This window comes from Ciconia boyciana, chromosome 15 (genome assembly GCF_034638445.1).
Source record: "Ciconia boyciana chromosome 15, ASM3463844v1, whole genome shotgun sequence".
NCBI lineage: Eukaryota > Metazoa > Chordata > Aves > Ciconiiformes > Ciconiidae > Ciconia > Ciconia boyciana.
This window is the reverse complement of record NC_132948.1, coordinates 11,791,036-11,816,874: the sequence shown is the minus strand read 5'-3', so window position 1 is coordinate 11,816,874 and position 25,839 is coordinate 11,791,036. Positions and strand designations below refer to the sequence as shown.

General features: G+C 39.7%; 1 protein-coding gene across 1 annotated transcript in view; it reads right to left on the bottom strand.

Moving 5' to 3' along the window:
- Positions 1–25,839, bottom strand: part of TMEM132C (transmembrane protein 132C) — a 227,112-nt gene that overhangs the window by 34,285 nt on the left and 166,988 nt on the right. Inside the window, exon 4 of the mRNA XM_072880304.1 lies at positions 24,842–25,025. Within this exon, the coding sequence (XP_072736405.1) occupies positions 24,842–25,025 (184 nt within the window). The remainder of the gene's footprint in view (positions 1–24,841; positions 25,026–25,839) is intronic.

Sequence of the window (25,839 nt, the reverse complement as noted above, 5' to 3'; positions counted from 1 at the left end):
AAAGGACTACGTCCAATTTTGAGAACTATACTGCAAGAAAAAACTATCTCAAGTGAAAAGAAATAAAAGAACCCAAGGAGAATAAACAAAAAAATAGAAAATAAGATCCATGAAGAATGACTGAAAGAATTGGGATTGTTTAGCCTAGAAAAGATTATGGGGAAAGATGATTACTGTCTCCATATACATAAAAGTCTTCCAAATATGAGGAAGAATAAACTATTTTCCATGTTCATGGACAGGGCCTGAAGTAATGGGCTTAAGCTTCAACAAGGAAGATTTGTTTGACATTAAGGCAATCTTTATTATCGAAATATTGATAATAGAATAGGTTGTCTGAGGCAGAAGAAAATGCACAGTCTAGCCTAAGAGATCTTTGAAGAACAGGTTATACATCATTCAGAAATAACACAGGTTCTTTGAGTCAGGCAGAAGAGGAAAGGGAGCAGATGACTTCTTGTGGTTCATAGAATCATAGAATCATTTAGGCTGGAAAATACCTTTAAGATCATCGAGTCCCACCGTTAACCCAGCACTGCCAAGTCCACCACTACACCATGTCCCTAAGCACCTCATCCAAACAGCTTTTAAATACCCCCAGGGATGGCGACTCAACCACTTCCCTGGGCAGCCTGTTCCAATGCTTGACCACCCTTTCGGTGAAGTAAAATTTCCTCATATCCAGTCTAAACCTCCCCTGGCACAACTTGAGGCCATTTCCTCTCGTCCTATCACTTGTTATCTGGGAGAAGAGACCGACCCCACCTCTCTACACCCTCCTTTCAGGCAGCTGTCGAGAGCGATGAGGTCTCCCCTCAGCCTCCTTTTCTCCAGGCTGAACAACCCCAGGTCCCTCAGCCGCTCCCCATCAGCCTCGTGCTCCAGACCCTTCCCCAGCTCCGTTGCCCTTCTCTGGACACGCTCCAGCCCCTCAAGGTCTCTCTTGGAGTGAGGGGCCCAACACTGAACACAGCATTCGAGGTGCAGCCTCAGCAGTGCCGAGTACAGGGGGACAATCACTGCCCTAGCCCTGCTGGCCACACTATTTCTGACACAAGCCAGGATGCCGTTGGCCTTCTTGGCCACTTGGGCACACTGTGGGCTCATACTCACCCAGCTGTCAACCAACATCCCCAGGCCCTTTTCTACCAGGCAGCTTTCCAGCCACTCTTCCCCAAGCCTGTAGTGTTGCATGGGGTTGTTGTGACGCAAGTGCAGGAGTCCTTGCACTTGGCCTTGTTAAACCTCATACAGTTGGCCTCGACCCATCCATCCAGCCTGTCCGGGTGCCTCTGTAGAGCCTGCCTACCCTCAAGCAGATCGACACTCCCGCACAACTTGGTGTCATCTGCAAACTTACTGAGGGTGCACTTGATCCCTTCATCCAGATCATTGATAAAGATATTAAACAGAACTGGCCCCAGTACTGAGCCCTGGGGAACACCGCTTGTGACCGGCCACCAACTGGAGTTAACTCCGTTCACCACCACTCTTTGGGCCTGGCCATCCAGCCAGTTCTTTACCCAGCGAAGAGTACACCCGTCCAAGCCACATTCCCTCCACCCTCTATCTTAGTATTCTCCAATTTTTCAAAATCGAATGATAACACAATAACCTATGTATCTTGTATCCTAAATAACCCTGTTCTGCTTCACCCATCTCAAATAACATGATCCTTCCTCACTGGACAAAAGAAAATTATCTATACCTTTAAAATAGAAAAGCATGACAGGGCAATGTGACTGATATTCCTGCTTTCTGCACTATATAGTGCAGAACTGATGTACCAATTGTTAAGTAATAATCTGTCACTTCTATTTCTCTCTTTCCAATAGGTGATTATTGGTGTATCTGAATTCTAAGTGGCTTTGATATAAAGCCATTATTACAAAGGTTAAAAAACCTTTTGAAATTTCCCAAGACCTTTCTGGAGAGAAGACAGAAAATTTGGCTACTGGCACATTATCATCAATTAGAAACCTCAATCTTATGCCCTTTGCTAATGGTTTCATTAAAGGAAGTAGTGTGCCTCTGAATGAATTTATTTTGATTAATTACTTCAGAGATGCATCTGCCCCCAAAATTGTAAAAAGCATCATTGGTCAAGGGCTACTGAAATTTTACATCCCTTCTCTATAGCCCAATATGAACTTCAGGAATTTCAAATTCATGATGTGCACAAAGGAGATGGAAACATATTGTAGATATTATCTAATGGCTTCACAGCTAGTCCCATTATAATTATTAGAGATCATCAGCACTGAGAAGCAATTGGTAGCCACCTAGCTACGACTTTGAGAAGAGATGGAAACCTTCATATTTCATCTCCACTGAAAGCAGTCATAACTCACTGGTATTACACAGATTAAGAAATACTGAAGCATAAGCAATTAATATATTACAGACTACACTAAAAGCAATTTTAAGATCTGCCGCTTCCCTTAGTCTGTAAGGGCCCTATGCTATTCAACTGCGATATTAAAAAAAAAAACCCCAAAGAACCAAGTCTAGATTCTATTGTCTTTTCGTTTAGAACTAAAATAGAAAACTGTGTGTCCTACATCCCTGTATATGGAATAGCCTTATGGCACAACTTCTGCCTCCTCTGTGTTTCCTTTATATTGCTGCAATAAAGCCAAAGGCTTTAATGTAACAGAGAATTGACCCATTGTCTGCACCCATACACAAGCTGTTAGGCAGAAAACTAAATAATGTATGAAAGGATCCATGGTCCAAGACTCCTCAAAAGCTGAACTGAAACTCATAGAAATAAAAGGAGCTCAAATAGAACTCTGTCTGTCTGTCTGCAATCCTGAGCGCTCCGGACAAACACCACAGACAAGGGGCTCTGATTCAGCACCTGAACCTGTTTCCCTTGCATTCTGCCACCTCCTGTCATACCCTTGATTATCCACTGATAAGGCGAAATAGTAGATGAATCTCTAAGGATATGTCAGGCAACATTAAGAAACCAATTGTTCTCACATCAGAACAGGAAATACGATAGCTGGTATATGTGGTGATTTTTATGTTTTATTTTTAAATGCAATACACTATCCTGTTTGCAAGCTAATTTGGGAGTATATAAACAAGATTACTAAGAAACCTTTAGAGAGACTAAGAACTCATTTAAAATGTAGGCACTTTTCAAAATCACAATATCTTGGCCATTTCCACGTTCTTTAATTTTTAAAATCCCCCAAGAACTAATCTACTTTCTGTGCAGGCAGCAACTAAAGTTTTAAAATCAAATTTATTTTGTGTGGCAAAAGACTGAAAGCATCTGATAGCAATGTTTGGACTTGTTCCCAATAAATTAAAAAATGGGGAAAGTAGTGTAAAGTAAATTGAAAAACAGAAAGAGGATGAGTTATAAGTAAGCATCAATATCCAGGTTGGAAAGAAGTTTCTGTAAGCATATTACAAACTCGAAAAAAGCAAGGGTTGTCATTTTCAAAGTTGAAATTGAGAATTACTCATATAATTCTCGTTGACACAGAAGGGAGATTTGAGTTCTGAACTTCTTGGGAAGCCTCAAACTCTCTTTGCAGCGCAATGACCAAATCCCAACAACATCTGACTCTGATATTGCAGAGACAGAGTTAGTTTTCTTGTATGAAAAACTGCCTACAAACTCCTGATTAGGATGGTTCTTTCCCATTACTAGGGCATCCCTTCAATGAATACAGCATATGAAGGAAATCTTTACTATTTAAACATATTTAATTAACAAACAGTAGCATTAAGGAACATTTTTTCTTGTTCCTCTAATAGTTAGAGGAAGACTCCAGTGGTTGGATATAAGGCTCTACTCAAAGGAGATATCCAAAAGCAAACCATTGAATTGTGTGCATAAGAAATTACTTTAAAAATTTATTGATAAATTTTAAATTCAAGCTAGCTCTCAAACAGAACAGAGTAAATGCCTTAACTCAACATAGCATTTTCATTATTCACTAACAAAACGGCTACTCTTTCCCAGCCCAGACAATATCTTGTGTACTAGTCTAGCTCAAATAAGCACTACATTTGCTTGCTCAAAACACCGACCTTTTGCAAAGGACCTGAACCATCAGACTCTGCATCAAGGATACAGAATTGTACCTCCTCTACACAAACCTTGAGCATGCTTAAATGACTTCAGAAATGAAGCCCTGAGGTCACAACCTGTTACCTACTACAGATAAAGAAAAGCGTCTCCGCTGGCATATGTATGCAGCAAGCGTGGTATGAAATCTTCACAGCACGAGCAACTTCTACTGTTCATCCGCCTTCCCCAGATAAACAAAGGAAGTAAGAGGGCCGGGTGCCTTTCACACCTCTTTATAGCTACACATTTGATATGTTGTGACTCAAATGCAACTAGTTAGGACAAAGGGGACCAACTCCCATTCATTTCCCTGCATTCTTGATTTGGGAAAACAAACAAACAAACAAACAAACAAACAAAACCCCCAAAAAACGATTTAATCAAGAAGCCCACAGGCTAGAACTGGTGAGTTATATCAGCCTAGTGGTTTGGAACTCCTCTGTGTGTGCGTGTATCAAGCTACCACACTTACAAATCTTGATACTACATTTGAGTAGATCAGGAAAAGAATTAACTGGCATTTCAAAGAAAAATGGTGAGATTGGAGTCAGGCAGGGAGTCAGACACTATGTTATATCACACTGAGACCTCTGTTCAGTGAGACCATTATATAGAATTGGATGCAAGTATCACCATCCTACAGGAAGCCTCCAAGCTTTCCTGCTTGGAGCCAATGTTACGATTCAGAGTACCATGAACTTTTGCTCATACTCTGGTCTTGGTTACATCTGGATTAATCTGAATAAAGTCCACTAGAAGTAGTATTGGTCTAAACATTTTCTTCCACAGCTGCACTCATTGCGCTACTTCACAGAAAACTCAGCAGAACTGGTATTGAGAAAAATCAGTACTTTTTTAGAAAGGGAAAATAACATCCATAAAGCTAATGTCTTCTAGCCAGAGCTGAGAAGAAGCATCTGCTCACGTTTGGTCATATGAAGGTAGGTAACACTATGGTTGACTCCGCAGGAATCTCATGTTTTATTCCATCCCTGTTTCAGTCAGGGAACTTCCACCAATGTCAGTGGGAGCTCCATGCAAAGAGCAAGAATACAGAATATGAGCCCTAGTTGCTTGAATTTAGCTGAAGAGCAAACCGTATGTTCATCCAACCTCTCAATTGTAAGAAGGCAAGCATTCAGCCATGACTAATTTAGGAACTAATTCAACATTAAATTGCAGCAGAATGAGGAAGCAAAGTGACAGCTGTTTAATTAAACTCTAAATCCGATTAGATGGTGTTATCAAGAGAAATCCATGGGAGCCTTAGGTCATGAGAATGGTCCTGTTTACAGGCTGAAAATTCTGTAAGTGGAATCTCATAGAATGATGTTAATCATAGCTTAGCATTAAGATTTCTCCCTCACACAAACACACTACTTCATGAGTAGCAAACCTATGCTACAGACCTGAAGGAGTGACACAGAAAAGCCAATTATGTTTTAATTTATAAGGGAAGTTTCTTGAAAAAGTTTGTGGAAAAGAGGCAGTTGGGCACTGTCTACCTTAAAATCAAAGCAGTATTTGTCTTATGGAAAAAGGACAAGAGCAGCAAGCCCTTGCCATGCTCTTGACAGCACTTGAATCAGTGGAGACAATGCCTAAGCAGGAGAGCTCCAGGAGCTGTACTGTACTTCCAACTATTGTTCAACCCATCACCCCTGATGAACAGTGACACCTTGGCAACACATGTACAAAGAGAAGAAGATGGAGATGTGGGAGATATAAAGTAAACTCCACATACGCCAGTTGCAAACACCATAAATAGTCTACTGATGAGCACTAAGTTATGCATGACAAGTTTGCAGGGCATCCTAGTTAGAGCGATGCACAGAGCTGTACTGCACTGCAGATAATTGTTATGCTGATCTGTGAGTCTGGTAACATGACGGTTGTAGATTTGAGTTATTAATACTACTAAGATTACAGCTGATGAACAAAATAACATTGTTAGGCAGCAGACTGTTTATCTACATAATCCCATGATTAAAAGTAAATTATACATTGTGCTTTCTGCCAACTGAATTCTCTGACGCTTCACATTCACAGACAGTATATATGAGAAGGGAAAGAAGCGGACGTTCTGTTTTTAAATTCTTAGCACACACTTCAGAAGAACAGGAGTGTTTCTACAGACCAAAGAGTTTGCACCATGATTGGGAACCTCCCCGAGGCAAATCCACTGCCTGGCAGGCAGTGGGGAAGGGCAAATTTTGTTGGTCGGATTTTGGTTTGCTCTTTTCTCTCACTTGATTCCAATGCTTTTGGCCCATCACATGTAAATCCGGCTCTACTTAATTCATCAGTTTATAACACGAGGACTTTTACTTCATGAGTAATATCACATTGCAAAAGAAATAGGGTAATGCCATTAAGCAGTAAAACCAAAGGGGGGCAACCTGCTTACTTAATAGCACCCCTCAGTATTTAAACATGGATCCAGATGGAATCCAGGTTACTCCATGACTCTAAGGTCCATAGTGCCAAGGAAAATGTAAACTAATGAACAAATTAACAGTGGTGAAAAATTAGGCCATTCAAAATCTACATAAGAAACAGACTTATTCAATAAAAGTTGCCATTTCTGCAGTCTGTTTCTGATGAGGAGAGCAGAAGAAAGGATCTCAAAGTTTCTTTTGGATGCTAATTCTTTTCGACACATGACAACGCTGTGAGGTATCTTCTCTTTATTAAATCTTTGTTAAATGGCCAACAATGTACATGGCACAAAAATTAAGGACAATACCTGCCCTGAAGAACAAATAATGCAGAAGTCAAACACAGATAAAACATCACCCATGGAAAGACCCAAAGGTGGACGTTGGCATTGTTCTGTCCCTAGCATGCACAACATTTGTTTGAAGAGCTTGATCAACATGATGTCTGTGGGTCTCCAGGAGTCTTAAAGAAGGTAAACGGAGGAAATGTGGAAACAGGGACTTAAGGAAGGGATTCAGACTCGTATTTCTCACCACCCAGAAGAACGGCTTTGACCATCACCAGTACACAGGAAAAGCCCGTCAGTGCACAGGCTAGGCTGGGGCCCCTCACCCATTTCTCCTGGGGCTGGACCACTGCAAGGAAAACAGTGGCAGATTCCTGGGGCCAGAAGGAGAGAAAGCAAATGGCGCTCAGCTGGGATGGGAAAGTCTCAGGCCCAGCACAATCTTCCCTGTAGCTTTTGTGAACTGTGTAATTTATGACAAAGATCTGAGTGTCTTTTCAAAATGGGAACTCAGTGTTCTGCAAATGCAATGCCTTTTTAATCAATGATCTTGTCTCTGTTTACAGTCTCCATATTGAGATAAATCTTAATGACTGGCCCCCTACATTAGCAACAGACCATTCCATTTTCTTCTCTGCTTGTACAGTTTTCAAATACCCTGCTAGTGGGATTTTTGAGTCCTGATAAATTACCGCCTGCAGACAGAAAAGGGGAATGTAGAATAGATTAACAGATAGGGATGCAGAAAAATATCTTTGGATTCTTGGATGACTAATCCACACTTTCCTTGCAGTGACTCTACCCTGGTAGCATTTGAACGTGCAAAAGGGAACACAGCCAATGATTACTTTGATTTAGCAGATGCAGGCTGTATTGCTAAATGTAATTCTATCATCACTCGAAAGTGAGCATCTCTTTTAAAAAGTAAAAAGAGACTGAAGCAACTGAACAAAATTAACCATGCCTTTAATTGCTTTGTTCTGTTTACAGTTAGTGACGTAAAATGATGGAAAAATGCTATAAAGCCATTACTGAGATCTGTATTGCTATGAAGGCCACATTGACTTTAAGGTCAGGTACAGAGGTCTGGACTCTACCCAGATTATTGTGACAACAGGATCTCACTTCTTATTGCTTGTAATTTTGAATAAAAAAGTAAAATCTTATCAGCATAAATCCATGTGCAAAGTCCATAAACAGTATTCTGGCTAGCAGAAAAACATGCAATAGACACAGCCTGCTTTATAACAAGGATGAACCCTCCAACAAGGACAGTGAGAAACATTTTGCTTCAAGCTGCAGGCTAATGAATGCCCTTTCTCCAGAGCTTATGGAAACAGCAATTATACTAGCAGACAAGGTAGCTTCCTGCGATCTGTTAAAGAGGGATAACCAGTCTCTGTCTCTTCATTTCCAGTGTGTTTGAAACTAGGTGGAGTGAAGAAACCTTATCAGCCAGTAGGTCCAGAAAGGTATAACGCCTCTGAAGGTCCTGTCACTTCTTCCACTTGTGAACAACTGAGAATCAAATTCAGATTTCTTTTAACAAATTTGTTCCAGAAGTAAGTATCTACTTTATTGTATTTGTTATACTAAGTTTATCATATGCAGTTCACAATGCCAATTCCAAACCTGATTTTGGAGCTGTAATAGTTTGCCACAGGCACTGAGACTAACCAAGAAATCTGATTTCCTCTCCCTTGTGGAATCAGAATCCAAGCACTTCCACTAGTATTTCTACCAGTAAAGTTCCACTGCCTGAATATCGATGCTACTTGTATTTATTATTTGTATAAAAGTAACCTCATTCTGGCTCCACATGATACCTGGATGTCAATATGCTGAGCAGTGACTATAATAAGAGACTGTTTCTACACTAAGGAGGAGAAAAGAGCAACCAGATCAACTGATTCTCAGCACATCTTGGTGAAAAACTGATTCTTGTTGTTTGCTGAACAGATCTAGGAATGAGAAAAATCATTCCCACACCATCTGACACAGTTTGGTTTTGGTTTTCTTGCTGAATAAAATACTTCAAAAATATTGAAGTGTTCTAGTTTTCTTCCCATTTTATTTTCCAATAATATTTGGGGAAAGGTATAGCCCCAATGTTATATCGAAACAACAACAACAACAAAACTCCCGAATTATTTATAAAGTATAGACCTCCAAATACCATTTTCACTAAATGGGTCTTGATTTGATCCCTTATGGCTCTTTCAATTTTTTTATATATAAAATCTTTCTATTGTTTTATCTTAAAACCTGCCTTTACCTAACATAAAGCAAGGTGAAATGAGAAACTTATAGTCTTTTTCCCACAGAGAGCATGTATTCAGTTAAAGCAATGATTACTTGACTCCTTGGAGAACCTGCATCCTTGGAGGAGCTTAGAAGATCCAGATACCTAAATTGTGAGGGACCAAATTGCCTCATTACCAAGTACGTCAGAGAGGATTCCCTCTAGCAGCAACAACCAGCATCCCTTCTGCAAGGAAGGAGATGTCAGACAGATTCCCCCAAGGCTGCAGACAAGCGAGGACAGTCTCCAAAAATCCCTCCTTCTACCTGTCACAAGAACTGTCACACTGCTTGAATCGGGCAGAGTAACATGCTTAGCTCACACGTGACAATGTCTTACACTTGCATTCAACACTTTTTTTTTAATGAATGAAGTCCTCAAGAAATAACTTCAAACCTTCCCTCTACCCTAAATGACTCCAAGAAGATGATCTCATTAGATAACCTAACCCCCTAGGTGATAGAAAATCCAAATTAATAAGGACATGAAATAAAATCAACTGAACATTTTCATGCTTGATTGTGTCTTCCTTTACCATCTTAAAAGCTGTAAATGCGCATCGTTTGTCTTTTTTAAGTGTCTATCATAATCAATGTGTATCAACAGTGACTGAGCCTCTGGCTGGGGGCCTCTCTGTTTTGTAGGAGCTGTGACACCAAATTCAATTAGGTACAGCTCAAAAAGACAAGTAGTATGCTAAAGCTGTCTCTGTTTCCTGTTGACTAGAACAGATATGTCAGGATCCAGTGGCCAATATATATTTTCAAAGATGGTATTTCCTGCTGTGTGGAGGAAGAGTCTGTAACTGAAAATTACTTCAGAGGAAACGATTCTGGAACGACTTAAAATGTAGAGTAAGTTTTAAGGACAACTGCAGGAGATGGGAAGCAGAAACCCACATTTCATCTTTCTATGACCACTTAAAATACAGAATAAGGACATAAAGGTGACTGGAGAAGATGGGAAGCAGAAGCCCACATTTTATTTCTCTATACGTAGACATAAGTGAAACAAAAAACCTGATTTTTTAAAAGATGCATATGTGTAACACAGGAAAGTACCTGCTCCTCTTTGTGAAATTTCATTCCTTACTTTCAGTATCTCGCTAAATTGACTTAGAAATGAAAGCACTTACATAGGAAACACATTGTCTAGAGAGAAAAAATTGTAGTTATGGGTTGAAATTTGAGTGATTACCTGATATATTCCAACTCCAGCATCATTATTGGTTATTTTGAGCACAGAAAATGCAAACAGACAAAAAGCTGTGAAGTGACAGGTTAAAAGCCCTTATTCTGAGACCGACATACTTGGGAACCTTCACTGCTACTGTTTCAGAGCATTGCTACTTATGGATATAAGTATACTTACAGATACTTATGAATACACTTACACCTGATGAATACAAGCAATAAACTGTCCTAAGTTCTCCTGAAAATTTATGTTTTTATACATTTTTGCAGTGTATAAATTATACATATTTAATCTATAGTAGATATATGACAACATCTACAATACATACTCATACATATAATTTTTTATCTAACAAGCACTCTTAAAAGAGTCGCCACGTGCTTGGAAAACAGAGTGGAGAGAAACAAATTAAGAGCGTTAGTTCAGTGACTGTAGCTACTTACAACATTCCCAGGAAAGGATAAATATTTGTTACGGATACCAAAAGCTATGCCAATAAAACGGCCTCAGAAACTGCACACATTCTATTCTTTCTAATCACAAAAATAGCTTTTCATTTACTCAAACATCTAAGGAATAATTGTCTGAGAAAGCCTTCAGCTATGATGAACACCTCTCATGTTTTCTCCATTGCTGAATGGTCCTATTAAGTTTATCACAGATGGGAGTGGGAATATTGGTAAAGCCTGAGTGGGAGAGAAAGGCAATAGCCACCTGGTGATCTTATAATGGAATAGTTCATGGATGCTTAAGCAGCCATGGATGGAGCTATATAATATCTTCTTGCTGAAATAATTTCATGGCTTACAGTTCCCTTTTGTTGCAAAAACACTAATATGTGAAATTCATCAATTTAAGGGTATTATCTGGGCTCAAGATCTGTCAGTCATTTACTTTCCTTTTTCACAAGGCTGAGGAAATTATTTGGAAATGGACCCCCAGTTAAATTGGGTTTGCTCCACCATTAAGCAGAACCAGCACAGCCCTGGTGACGTCTCCAGCCTGTGATGACCGTGGGAATATAGCTGGTAGTAAAAAGGCAATTTTCATTAGCAATTTGAAATTCTTCCCATGTTCATTTCAATTAAACCTGCAGCCCTGTTATATAGTTGGCTATATATCTATAATAATATTGCTGTGATAGCTGTAATCAATAGACAGTTGCAGATTGAAAATATACAAGCATATTAGGAGTCATGCATGGATGCACACACAATTACACACTACATGTATATATGTGAGTAATCTATATGCACATATATACATACACAACTATAATAGAAATGAGATTATGAGGCATTCTGTGTTAATAGAAGCCACATACTTGATTATAGGCAGATAGAGGCAGTACTTTTCATTTTATATATAACACATTTCTATCCCAGATATTTCTTATTGTAAATATTTTGCAAACATAATTTTTTAAAACCTGATCCCACTGAAATCAACAGTGATTTTGCTAGTGGCTTCAGTAAAGCCGAGGTCCATTCTATCAAGCATTATGGAGTAAACCCTAAAGAGTCCTCCCTAATGTGCTTTCCTTTAGTTAGACCCAAGCACTTCTATAATCCCCCACTGCCTGCCACCTGAAGGACTTCCACTCCTCAGCCAAAACTGATGGATTTAATTGGCTGTTATGCTAATAGGATATGACAGATATAAGGGGTTTTCCACCACTTAGTGATGGTCTGGATCACAGTGATACTTTTGTTGTTGTGAGTTTATCCCTTAACATGTTGCAGATGTTCACTGTGGTTGATATGAACCCAGCATCATCACTGACACAGGTGGAGCCTGTAGAGACACAGGGTATAACAGCAGCACAAAGTCATGCTGGGCAGCAAAGATGGAAATCTTAACGTGGTTTCTGAATGATGGGAGTCAAGAACAGCTTAAAGAAGCCTTACAGTGAGGGCCTGATGTTTACTAATACTTATGTACACTTCTTATTTGCTTCAGTTTGTAGTGCTGCATTGTTCAGCAGTAGCAGGAAAAGCTGTCAAGGAAGCATAGTTTCATAAATTAACCTATACACTGAAGATATCCACATAGTTACAGACAAAAAAAAGACGGCATTTTTGGGGACGTGCTTCCAATAGATCCAATTCACAATTTGCAGCTCTAGGAAAAGGCTGAAGTGCCTAAGAACAGAGTGCCATTTATACACTCTTAGGTACCATGCCTGGCCTCCAGACGCTCTTCCATAGGGGCACAGGTTTCCTGTAGGTCCTCTATCTTACCTGGATGGATGGCTCAGACTCTACAGCATCTTTAATGGTATTACACACCTATGTGTAGGCACCTGGATCACCTCCTTCTTTCTTCTCCTTGAATTAACTTGTGCAAGTTAAGTTGCCAGTCTGCCTTCTTTGTGCTTCAGCTCCCCGTTTACAGAGGGGCTACTGTCCTTACTCCATTTGTTTAGAGTGGAAGTAGAAACTCTTTTACAGTCAATGAAAATATGGTGCCTACTGTAACCCACTCCTGGAATTTCAGGTGGACCCCCCAGATTCTACTGAATATGAACCAAGTTTTATATAGTGCTACAAGCCACACTGATGATGAATAAACTGTTCAGTTTGGAAAATTGAGGTAAAATCTTACCTAGCCTGATAGTTTCAAGGGAATGGCACAGTACCGATCGCAGTGTGGGGCAGCATGCACTCTATAGCTGGGGTGAAGCAATTGTAAATGCTTTATGGACTTTAATGATTAAGTCCCAAGGACAATTTCTTGTTTTAAGTAACTGGGGTACTGCATGATACATGGATGATTTTTATGGCCACTGTGGAGGGTTGTGAACTTGTTTTATTTGTGTAGATTAATATGTCATGGATTATTAATGAGTTACCTTCTCCTTCTAATAGGCAGTATTCATCTTCTACAAGTTCCTTAAGGTCCTCAATTTTTGGCCGTAGAGTGCACATGAACACTTGGCTCAAGTTTGTGGATGTCAGAACTCTATTTAAACCACAGTGGAAGTAAAGCAGGCAGCTTCTGCTAAATAATTTCAATTTAATTTAGTCTATTTTGAAATCAGAAAGAGAAAATTTCTACTTGCTCTTTTCTTATTTTGGCTGTACAGTTTTAATTTTCGATAAGCAAAATCTGTAACAAAGACACAATAGAGATTCTTATGAAACGGCTATGAAAAAGCAGTCATAACAATGCAGAAAATAGTCATTATTATTTCCTATCCTTGCCTCTAGATTATTTTTCCTTTTCAAATAGTTTATTGATTTCACTGACTTCATAGCAGGTCCACATAAGCAAAGCACACAGAGGGCAGGAACAAGATTATTGCATTAATGAGAGCAGATACTGTACAGACATCAGAAACTTAGTACAGTTAAAAAGATGAGAGAGTGACACAGGAAAATTAAATTATTGATCAGACACATGTCTAACAGACTGGTGGGCCTTATAATATACAGGAACTAAACCCAGCATATATGTAGAAGGAGGCAAAGTAAATATATAATGTATAATCACAGATGCAATTATTTCCTCCTTACTCAAGCAAAAACATGTTTTACCTTCAGGGTTTGCTTTGCAAGATCATGCTGGCTAGAGGTTCATGGCTAAAGAAGCATCCTTGAAATAGGTCATTGTAGATACACAATAGATCATTGTATAAGTCAGTGATATGAAGGACAAAGGGATCAAATCCATTCGTTTAAAGCAGTATTTTATTTGTTAGTATAATCTGGAGCAACCACAGTGACCATTATCTTTATCTGAGCATCTCACAGCAACTTACAACACTGAAAGACGCTTGAAAAAAGATTTGTGTGCTTGAAAGCACATCTGTTTTTTCTGACTCTATTGGATGGCCTAATAAAAGACATTACCTCTAGCCACAAACCTTGCTTCACTTATATTTTTACTCTTCAGGACTAGAACACCATTGCCAGTACTGAGTAGGGGAGACTGGCATTCATGTTTAAGTAGGGAATTTTCCTTTCTAAAGAATCAGCAGTACAGAATGATCCTGTATGCCAAATACATTGTAATATAGGAAATACTAACTACTGTGTCCATTTTAAAGATGAGTAAACTGCTGTGGACCTGAGCATTGCCAAAGATCCAAAAGAGGCAGAAACTAGCGCCAGACATGTGGCTCCCAGTCCATCAGAAAATTCCTATTTTTGCATATCAGAGTCTCCCAGTGCTTAATGAGTAGTCCATAATTTGAATGAGGTAAGAGCAGCAAGGAGGAATTACTGAGTCTCAAATGACTTATTTATTACCACACCAAGCTCACTCCTGAAGCTTCCAGGCATTTTTAAAACATATGCCGCAGGATACCTAGTGCCAGCTGGCAGCTCCACTGTTAGTCACTGCTTTTCAATGCTTGCAATTGACATTTTGTCCCAGATCCAAAATCTAAAACATAGTCTTCTCTGCTGGCTCAGTCGAAGCTTCGAGCCATATAAAAACTCTTGGTATTGGCACACAGGCACCTTGTACCCTATACAAAATGATTCCAAAGTACATCCAGGTCTTAGACTGATCGCTTTGATTTCTGCTGCTGACATAATATATGCAGCAGGAGGCCTTCTACCTTCTGTTAGCTCTCCAAAATGAGAACTCAAGATCACAAAGAGGTTATAGCAAGCCTTTTGGATTTCACTCCATTGTGCACTGTTTCAGAACACAAAAGGAAGAGAATTCACCTTTAAATCATACAAGGTGATTTTGTCCACATGCTCTTTCCCCAGCTACATCCTGGTAAAATCTGGTTTATGCAAATGAAAAAAAAGTGTTATGCCAAGGTAAAAAGTTTCCACATTAAAGAAAAAAGAAAAAAAGTAGTTCTCCCTGGAATGGCATATTGAGAGTAAAACTCAATAATGAACCTGAAGGTTTGAACTGTCAGAAGTAGTTTGGGGGCAGAAGGTATACATAAATGGGCTATGCTGCAGAACTATACTAAATGTAAGCACATTATGTGGTGCGGTAACACACTGGTGTGTTTTTCAATGCTGAGTTTACAGGCTAATATTTCCCTCTATCATTTTCTCAAACTCCCCAGTGAACTTGAATTATTTTTTTACACTTATTATTTAGTTTAATCAAAATACCCATTTCACAACCTCCAAAACATGCATAGCTCTGGTCCTATAGGGCCTTGGAGAGCCGAGCACAACACAGTCACTAATCCTGATAGTGACAGTCAGCATTCAATATCCAACTACTGTAATTAATAAAACTGCGCTGTTGCTATTTTTCACTAATAGAGGATTTCCAAAAGCAAATTGCAGCAATAAATTACAGCACTAGAGCCCCTATTATTGTTCTGTGAGGTAACAAATCTTGCAGAAAGAGAATCAGCTTTGCTAGAGAAAAAAATTCAGAGGACAAGTCAGATGACTAGGACCTGATTAAAATTAATGTCAGTGTTACTTTTGTTTCCATTTGCTTGCTGAAATTCCCGCTCTCACCAGCGTGCTGGCTTGCTGATGCTCATGCTATGGTGCTGGTGCTTTAAATATTAGGCATGATTTGTTTCTGAGGGGAAAACAATCCAGATAGATTCACTGTCTGTGCTGATTTACGTTGCCAGGCCCTGCAGTTTAACTATGGTCTAAAGCATACACCACAGCAATGAGGCCACTGCCACAGTGTAGAAGTTTTGGTCTGTTAATTCGTTTAGCATATGTGCATCAATCTGGAGAGCTCGGGCATTGCAGAAAGACCTTTGCATACAGCCCCTCTAGCTTAGCAAAGTAGGTTTTGTTAGTAGCCCAAGCTTTGGTGCAGTCTTGGTACCCTTTTGATACCGGGATTACGAACAGATCAAATCCCATCGCCACTGCTGCTCCCCATGTCTCTATAGCGGCTGCTGCACAGACAGGCAAAGAGAAAGAGCCAGAAGCACGGTGCTAGCTTTCTCCCCAGGACTGTACTGCACCCTGTCCTAGGTTTTAGTGTTTTATCTCCCTCAAGCAGAACTACTGAATTTGAAGTACAGATTCCTAATGAATTCCATGACAAACATCCTCAGTGATGAGCGTCTGGCTGGATAATGAACTGTAAACTGAAAGCAGGGTAAGGCAAACATGCACCTAATAGCAAACCGAAGGTGAAAAGTTGCTGGGTTTTTTAATGCTTGGGGTAGCTCATTATAACACTGAGGCTTATAAAAGTCCTGGTGATTTTTTTCCCCATGCGTACTCATTATCTTCCATTATAGTAAAGCATCTTTTTGTGGTCTAGATAGTCTCACTGTCCAAGCTGGAGCACCTCAGGACCTCATTAATTAGAGTACAGCCTAAACAATTCGTAATTCTGCTAGGTATTTCACCTGGTTGTGAAGAATGAGGTATTCCCCAGAAATATTAAAACCCTCTTTACAGATCAAAATCATCATTAGAAGTTGCCAATTAAGAGAAATTGTTCCTGGTTTTCGGTATGGGTCACAGCTAACCCACTTAATGCTCAAGTTGGCTGAGCCACGGTGTTTGCAAACACACCTGGTCTGCTGCGGCAGTAACTGTTCAGCCTGGCGTCTCTTTTAAGTGACAGCATGAGAAGGTGGAGACCGTTTACTCTCGAGGCTAACCCACAAATGTTTGTTGTCTGCAATAAGTTTGGACTTGTATTTATCAATTAAGTCAAGACAACTGTTTGTTAGCTAAAACTAATGAGAGAGCACTAGTTTAGATGAAAACTAGTATATTAACTGCCATAGGAGAGGGCATAACCTAGCAATCGAGACTCCTGAGTTCAATTCCCCTTCCAGCTCTGCCAGCACCTCATGAGCAAACTCATGCAATGTTCTTCTATCTCCCTTTCCATTTCTTTCAAATCTTTCGCAGCAGAAGTGCAGTGCTGCAGGAGAAGCAGAATCAGGCATAGCATTTACCTCCCATCGTTGGCCATGGGTGAACTCTGGTCAAAGTCTGAATTGCTTAACGCACACTACAGTCTTACAAATTAGTAACTTCTCTGCCTTTAAATTCCAGTTCTGTTTCAGCTACAAACTTGTGCAGAGTATCAGCCTCTGAAATTGGTCTCCTGCTCCTGCTGAGAAGTGCTTCTCTGCCCTCCTCCGCCTGATCTGGCAGTGAAGGCAGCAGTGGAGGGCACATAGGGTGAGTACAGTCCTTAGTAGCTACAGTATCAAAATACACAGCCCTGGAATGTCCTTCTCCAGCACTATCGTCCGGGTCCAGAGCTCACTTTCTGCTGGCTCATTATTGTGTCTCTGCATGGTCTCTGCTCACATGTGTGTGGCAGCTGTGAAATTGCCTTTGTAGTTACATTAAATAACAAGAATGTTAATCAGCTGTCATTTAAAATATAAACTGTAATTTAAGATGTCTTCTTCTGATGAAGCAGCATGAGCCAATACTTAGAGCAGTCCCCAAATCCTGCCCAATAAATCACAAGAACAAAAGAATCTCCAGACTTCACATGTTACACAATGCAGTGCCAAGAACCAATACCAAAATTATCTGCAGCAGAATGTGGACCTGACTCAGGCTAACTTGCAATGCTGCGAATCAGTGTAGAAGCACCTGGCTATCTCCATGCAGCCCTGCACTGTGCCATGCTGTCAGAAGAAAGAGCCCATGACGGTACTCTTCAAACACGCACAAGTGATCGGCATCAAGCAAGGACTGGCTGGGGGATCTCAAATACCTGTGCCCGCTACGTTAAGACAGAAGTGTGATCCTATGTCCCGCTGTCAGCTGTGCTGTCCCCCCTTTCCCATTCATGGAGCTCAGTTTCATCCAACCTTGAACAACACCTTGACTTTCATCAGCTTGGCTTGCGGACTGAGAATTTTCTAGAGGATTCTGACTTGTCTGTCGTTTGTCTGTGCGGCATTTGGCGCTGTGAGACACTCCTCTTCGAGGGGAGCATATTACCACAACACCAAGCGTCCAATGGTTGCGTTGCTGGCTGTCTCACTGCACATTCTCATGTTCTGCAATTTTTCATTTGGTTTGCAGGATTTCTCTCCTGTAGAGGCTGAGAAGCATATATATTAAGCCTCATATTAATACCTCTCTACTACAGGCAGGAAAATTAGCAAAGAAAACCAAAAGTTCTCTATATGGCAGAGATCTTTAAAAATCTGGAAGCTAGCTGATCCCATCCCTCCTCAGCATTTTAAAAATCTCAAAGTAATCCATTCAATAGCATTGTCAGATATGAGGGATGCTGGAAGAGGAAATTATACATACTGTTGTGCTGCACAGAAAATGACATACAACTCGATCCAACGGAAAAATTAATTCCAGCCAGCTGAGATAGCCTTATTGATCCATTCTCATTTCCTGCAAAAGGTAGGACTGAATGTGATTGTAGTAAAGAAAAGGAAAAGAGAAGCTAGAGGCAAAAGTGCAGGGGTTGTAGAAATGGTGACTGGGACTTAAAAAGGCACCGTTAAATGGAGTAATGTTGAATTCTTTATGTTGTCTGCATCTTCTGACCAATTTAAGATGAATGAACAACAGTTCATCCTTTTTTTGCTTTTGTTTCCTGATAGGCAGACAACAGAAAAGCCAGTTCTTAATAGATAAGATTAATCGATATGCACTGCTAGTTACAGCTCAACGCACTATGTGACACGGCCAATTTATAAGCACATATGCAGGCTCCTGAGTTCATCTGGTATAAATATAGAGCAATGACACAAACTTTAGTGAAATTATATCCACCATAAATCTAAAGGAAGCAGTGCTAACCTCATTTAAACAACTGTAACCTGCCATGATGGAAATTGTAGGCATGTACGCGATCTCGGTTAGTATTTCTCCCTTAACATCAGAAGATTGTAACTCTGGTCTTTCATGCAGAGCACTCAGTCCTCTAACTAAACTCTAAAAACTCTTGACTTCATGGTATTATTTAGGGCTTCACAGTTGATTTAAGTTGTCTGAGTTAGTATTACTAATAGTAAGAGGATAGTTTCACATCAAATAAATTTCCTTCAACTCACAGCGTTTATTTGATGTGATTCATAATTAAATTATCTCAGACAATACCTGTCAGCTGAGAAGTTTGATATGTAGATTAGCTGTTCATTTGTTTGTGATAAGTACATCAGGAAATGGATGTGTTTATATAGCCTCACATTTTATCTTCTGGAAAGCTCCTCAGTGCCTGTTGACCCCCACTTCATTCAAGACTCAAAGATTAACAGGAGTGAGAATTCTGCACTTCTGTGACCTTGAAACAGATAGAGCTTTATGGTGTGAAGTCACGGACCGTGCAGGGATGAAAATTCTATTTATTTAGGTCCATATTTTAAAATGGTATTACAGGGACTTCATTACGATTAAACACCTTCAAAAATCTTTACCTTAGGGAATGGCATACATAGATGTGTATATAAAACAAACATTGCTTTGGGAGCCAAATATTTGATCATCTGTGTTTTAATGGAAAGCAAGTTAACAAGCATAGATAAAAACGTCAAAAAGCGTTTTTGGCTGTGTCACAGCTCTGCATCTTAGATGTCCATTCACTTACTTCTGCAGCAGAACTGTCAATACATTGAGTTCTGAATGTAAAGGAATGTACACACAAACCAAGCACTTTCTAATGAAACAACTTCCCACTGAGCAAAAAGCATGTGTGGAACTGTACTGCCTAACGAGAAGCCAAGGAGAATCTCAGCGACACATCATTGCTGGGTTTGTCAGGGTACTCTACATAAAAAATCTGAACTTGGATTAACCAGCAGCTCACAGGATGCTTTTACACAAAGAAAAGGTGCAGGTTACATCAATAGAAAGGCAGGACTTCTAGAGACAGATTATAGCTTTTATTAGACCCTCTGATACAGCTGGGGAGAAAAGACGAACTTCTGAGCACATGAGGTGTGAAACAGCAGCAACAACCTTTAAGAAATGCCTGAGAGCAATTCCAACTTCAATTTGCTTGTAAGCAGTTACCAATGGATTATAGAGCCTGATGAATGAAGCCTGAAAGACCCACAGAAAATTTAGTATTAGTGTTACTTTAAAGAGGAAATATGCATGGATGAGCAAGTTGCATGGCTTCCCATGGTGACAAATGTCTTTTGGAGTAAATTCAGACTAGAACTCTCAAGAATAAACTCCTGACATTGGGTTTATGCTTCAGCACTTTAAATACCTGGATTTCATGCAAGTCACAGTTAAACTAAATCAGAGGGAGTTTATCCTACTGTTGAAGGACTACTACTTCAGTTCCATATACAGGGACGCAGATGGTCTTGCATAAATACTAAACCATTGATTCCCTATCTTCCTCACATGAAAGAGTTCTCCTTTAATATTAATGTGCCTTACTGGTATCAAACAATGAACTTACACACAGGTCTTCTACCTTGTTCTATCCCAAAGCAAAATTTAACAGTATTAAAAATATGTATTATCCATTTAAAGCACGAAAAGAAATCTCTTGCTAAATTTCCTAAAACACGGTCTTGTGTTGAACACAAACATATAGGCTTCTCCAGTGGGATTTGTGTGCGTGCGCACATGCTACAAATGTGAACAATTTTGGTTCTGCTTTTTAATCTAGTCAAGTGGCAAAATCAATACAGTGGCTACATTTGCTCATGACAGGATAGAAATTTGAGGAAAATGTGGAAAGTAAGTTAAGCAACCTTGTACACCTTAATTGGCAAGTTCTGAGGTTACTTGTGATTAATTGAGGAGGTTTTCAAAAGCAGCTTAGCAGATAATTAATTAAGCTCCTATGAAAGCACTTTCCTAATTGATCCTGCAACAAGTAACATGAAATAAAAAATGCCAGAATAGGGCACAACTCAGACAGTAGATTTCCTCTACTGGAAGATTAAATCTTTGGGGTAGATTTTTCCTGTCAGCAGACAGTGGGATATATTTTCTGTTTATCTTAAGAAATCTTTTTATTTCTTTATTTAACTATGCTACTTGATGAATTTTACAACCCCCAGTTTCTGTAGCTGTAGTATTTTGCAGCTGTTATTATTTAGGTGTGTCAAGAGATCTGAAGGAGGGATTGTGTGCCTGAAAGAGCATCTTTCTTTCTCCATCTGTATCAGATGGTCTAATAAATGACATTACCTCTTTACAAATCTTGCCTCAGTTAATTATTGCTATTCAATGATGGAAATATAACATATAAATTTAATCTCATACTTTGAGTGAGACATATAGAATCTCATACAGCCTGCATGAAAGCTATATTGAGTGGATGGTTGCACCAAGTGCCGTACTCAACAGTTGGGTAGTGAGAGTACTACATACGTCTGACTAGGATCTATTTTCGATGCATCACTCCACACAGTACTTACTTAACTAAAATTCTGGTATGTGAGAGGTAGAAAGCAACAGAACCAGTTAGAATTACATTTTTCTAACTTTTCTGTCTCATTTTTCTCTCCAAATACCTTGAAGGGTGAAACGTCCTCCAAAATTACTCAGATTGATTAACTTCTGAGCTCAGGAAAAAATATACTTACCTCAAATTTACATCTCATTTTCTCTGGGAAAAAGTTATTACACTTATTCTCAGCCCAGTAGTTTTGATATCTCTTGCTCCTTTTATTTCACTGTAGTGTTCGCCGTAGCAGCATCACTGCGTTGTTGTTTCTTACTTGTATACACTATTTAGCGCAGCAGTTAGGCACACAGAATACAGATTCTGCTAAAACCGTCTCTTTTGACTGTATGATGAATTCCCATTGATTTTTCAGCAGCTGTATCCTACCACTTGCTCCACTGATCCAACTCCTATAAGGCTCTTTTAAAATTCCAGGTTCAGTTCTTACTGACAATGTCAATTGTTTAATCTCTTTCATTCCCAAATACTGTAGCAACAATTGCACTAACCTTTTGAAGACCCACTTGTTTTTCATCTTACTACTTTTTTGTAACATAATCAGGCATAGGGCCATAAAAAATACATGATCTTTCTTGCTTCATAAGTTTGGAATGGCTCACATGAGACAGGCTTTACTCTGTGAGTCAGAGACAATCTTTATGCTACACTCAAACCAAGAAAAAGTTTGCTGCTCTCATCCCCAAAAGACTGACTAGGATGCCCATCAGACCAATGGCAGACACTCAATCAGATCCTACATCCTAACCCAGTACAATATCTTTGGGCAGCTCCTTCTTTCCCTTTTTTTAGCCACCTTTAAAAATTCTGAATGACAGATTTTACTTCTGATGTTAGCAGTTTTGCTGTAGGAACACTCCATGCTTAAATCAACAAAATCTACTTTACCCTCTAGAGGATTATGAAACACGCTTGCTGATAAACATTGAGATCTAATTTCTGTGCACAATAATGCGCTGTTGCTTTACAGTGTGTAGTTGAGATAAAGAGCACGGTCTGACTTCTCAGCAGCTACAGTATCACCCTCTCTCATTTCAGAGTGACTCTTGTTTCTGAACAGGAGAACTGCCAGGTAATCAGCTCAGCTAGAGATTAACGCCTAAATGAAGAAAGCACCCTGGCTGGATGTGCAGTGTTAGCCAACAGAAAACTCTGAAAATTCCCTTTATCTATCAATATCCTGCTAGCAAAGCCAATTTTGCATTGGTATCCCATCCGACTGGATTCTGTTAACACAGTATATTTTGGCTCCAGCCAAGTGTTATCACAAGGTACAGAAATGAGATAAACAAACACAAGAAAGCTTTGCAAAGAGAAAGGTTTAATGATTTCATTGTTTGAACCCTTTGCACAACCCAGAGTGCCTAACAGTACATCTGTTGGGAATAAAGGATCTCACCCTATATGATTTATACAACGCTAAATTCATTCATTTAGACCTCCAGTTCTTAAAGGAACCCCTGTAGGGAGACGAATTTTAACCTAGAACAGACACAAGCCTGCAAGTAAATCTTGAACCTTCTATGCAAGTGCTAAGGCATTAGACCCTAATATGGGATATTAAAAAAAAATCTGGATTCCCTCAGATATGGAATACAGAGAAGCAGCTGATTAATCCTTTCAAGAAATGAACAAGAAGATGTTAAGTCTGCCAGCAGACAGATGTCTATCATTTGGTACTGGAAGGTATCTATCTCAAAATAAAATCTGACCACAAAAGCTTTCCTTACGCATGTTCTCAAGTCTTTAGAGGACGGATGCCCAGATACGTATTCCCTCTTCAACTCCACAGGTAATGAGGACAATTATTTCCCTCTCAGATCTGGAACGTAGCACAGGCTTTCTGCTGACTTAACAGACTTTGGATCAGGAAATTGCTGGGCACGACCTCATTTGATATGAGCAGCAGTTTTACTCTTCAAAGGGGAAGAATATATTGAAGACTAGGACTTCCAGGAAAGAATACTCACCTAATTATCTGCTGCAAACCACTGAACACTGTTCACTGTTCAACGAAAAGACTGCCAGAATTTTACCACCAAGATTATGCACAGGAAAGGCAAAATTCACAAGTGGGAATGATATGTCTAACTCTTCTTCCAAATCCTGAGCTCTAACATTGACTAATGATAGCATGTGCTGTTCCTCTATTAACTGCCATTTGGTCCTGTTCTAGGTAGCTGGCAGCTTTGTGCTTCTCCCTTTCCTGAGGTTCGGCAGGACTTCCAAAATAACTGCTCAGTGCCTACTTCACCTGTGAGCACGGAAAAAGTTCTCAGCACATACCTACATCCCACAGAAAATAAAATACCTACCTAAAACCAGTGCACCTGAGATGTTGGAGACGCCAGTGAAACTTCTTGTTTGCTTGACTCAGAGCAGGAATTTAATCCTAGGTTGTTCACTCGCAGGAGGGGACCCTAACTGCTAAGGCTCAGTGTTCCCACTGTCCCAGCCTTGCTTTGCAGAAGCAATCGCATCTTCACTGGGCCAGAGGAAGAGAAGGAGACAGTGCTTCCACAAATCACATTTGTGAGCCTTGTAAAGAGAGGCAATGAGTATGATTTCATGGGGGGGTAGGTAGCCCACACTGGTGCTACAACACTGAGCAGAACAAGTAGATTTTAACCCAAGGCATTTTTCCACATGAAAGTCTATACTTCATTTTTCTTAAATATATTATTGAGGCTATTATTATTTTCTGTTTCTTCCTTGAAACCACAGGTTCTTACACTATTAGGGAAACAGCCAGTGAAATTAATCTCAGCCTCAGCCTACTAAGGACCAAGCAACTTAGGCTTTAGCAGAAGGTGCTCGAGGCCCTCTAAAGTTGCTCTACAGCTTGCAAGTTCAACCCATGTAATGGCAATTAGAAATGGGAAGGTAAATATACTTGGCTTTGTGTTAGCAGCTGGTAGCCTGGAGGGAACCAGGAATAACAGAAATTTGGGATTTAAAGTCTGAGAGAGATTTTTAAAGTGGCAGCATCCCTTTCCTCTGTGGTAAGTTTATAAGAACTGAAATTGTGTGATGTGTACAGACCATTAAATGAGGGCATGATTCTAGCAAGTAGTCCCGTACAGCTATAAAATGGGGAAGCAGGGCAGAGAGCACTCCTTTGCAAGTCTATCTGAGGCCTGGTATACATTTTCTTGGACCACATACGGATCGGATGGAGCAACATGCTGAAACAGTTTCTTACCATCGCCAACGGAACAATTCCAACAAGATCCTTCTGGCAGATGAAGATTTCAGACAAGGTTATGTCTGTTGTCCCCTTCCGAGGGTATTCCACCTGCCAGGTGATGGGCTGCGTTCCAGAAAGGCTGCTGAAACTGGCTATTTCAAAGTTCATCTGCACGACCTCATTGAATAAACTGTTACTTCTGAAAAGAGGAAAACAGGGAAAGGGAAGAGCTATTACTTTCGCTGAAGAAGGCAAATGAAGTGAATCATATTAGCTACTGGAAAATGCAGCTATTTATATGCAGATATAACACAAGGCCTTTTCCAATCTACAACTTCTTCAGAGCATACAAACTGGAATTATTCAAAATGGGTCAGCTGCTCTTACTATGAACACTATGTGGAGGGATAAAATCCAGGATATTGTATCTGATGAAAGCAAAATATACTTATTCCATTACAAGTTTTTTATGATTTTGCAAGTATGATTCAACCCTACTGCAAGATGGATTTGACCGCGATCAACCAAAGTCCCGTGCAGCTCATGGAGACTGAAGAGCCCAGAATTAGCGCAGCCAAAAAGAAAAACAAGATTCATTGTATATGTCCACCATCAAAATCACATAAATCCTTAGCAATGAAAGTCAGTGTAACTGAAATTCATATATGCTGCATGGAAGCCGTTAAAAAAATTAACATGATTAAATGGCAAAATGACAAGATTAGTCTAAACTTAGAGGTACGCTCTGGAAATTAAAAACCCAGGCAGCTGAGACCAAATAGAAAGAACAAAGCTATGGCAGGTATACTATGAAGTCAGGAGGCATAAGGTAATTTGAATAACAAATATGAAAAGACATACTGAAATTCTTTCCCTCACATTAAACTTCTTAACTATATCAGAAATGAAAAGAATATATGAAAGAAATTTGCCAGACTATCTGCTAGTTTAATTAAAAAAAAAGTACAAATTATTTGCATCAGAAATTATACATTAGCTTTTCTGGAACTTTC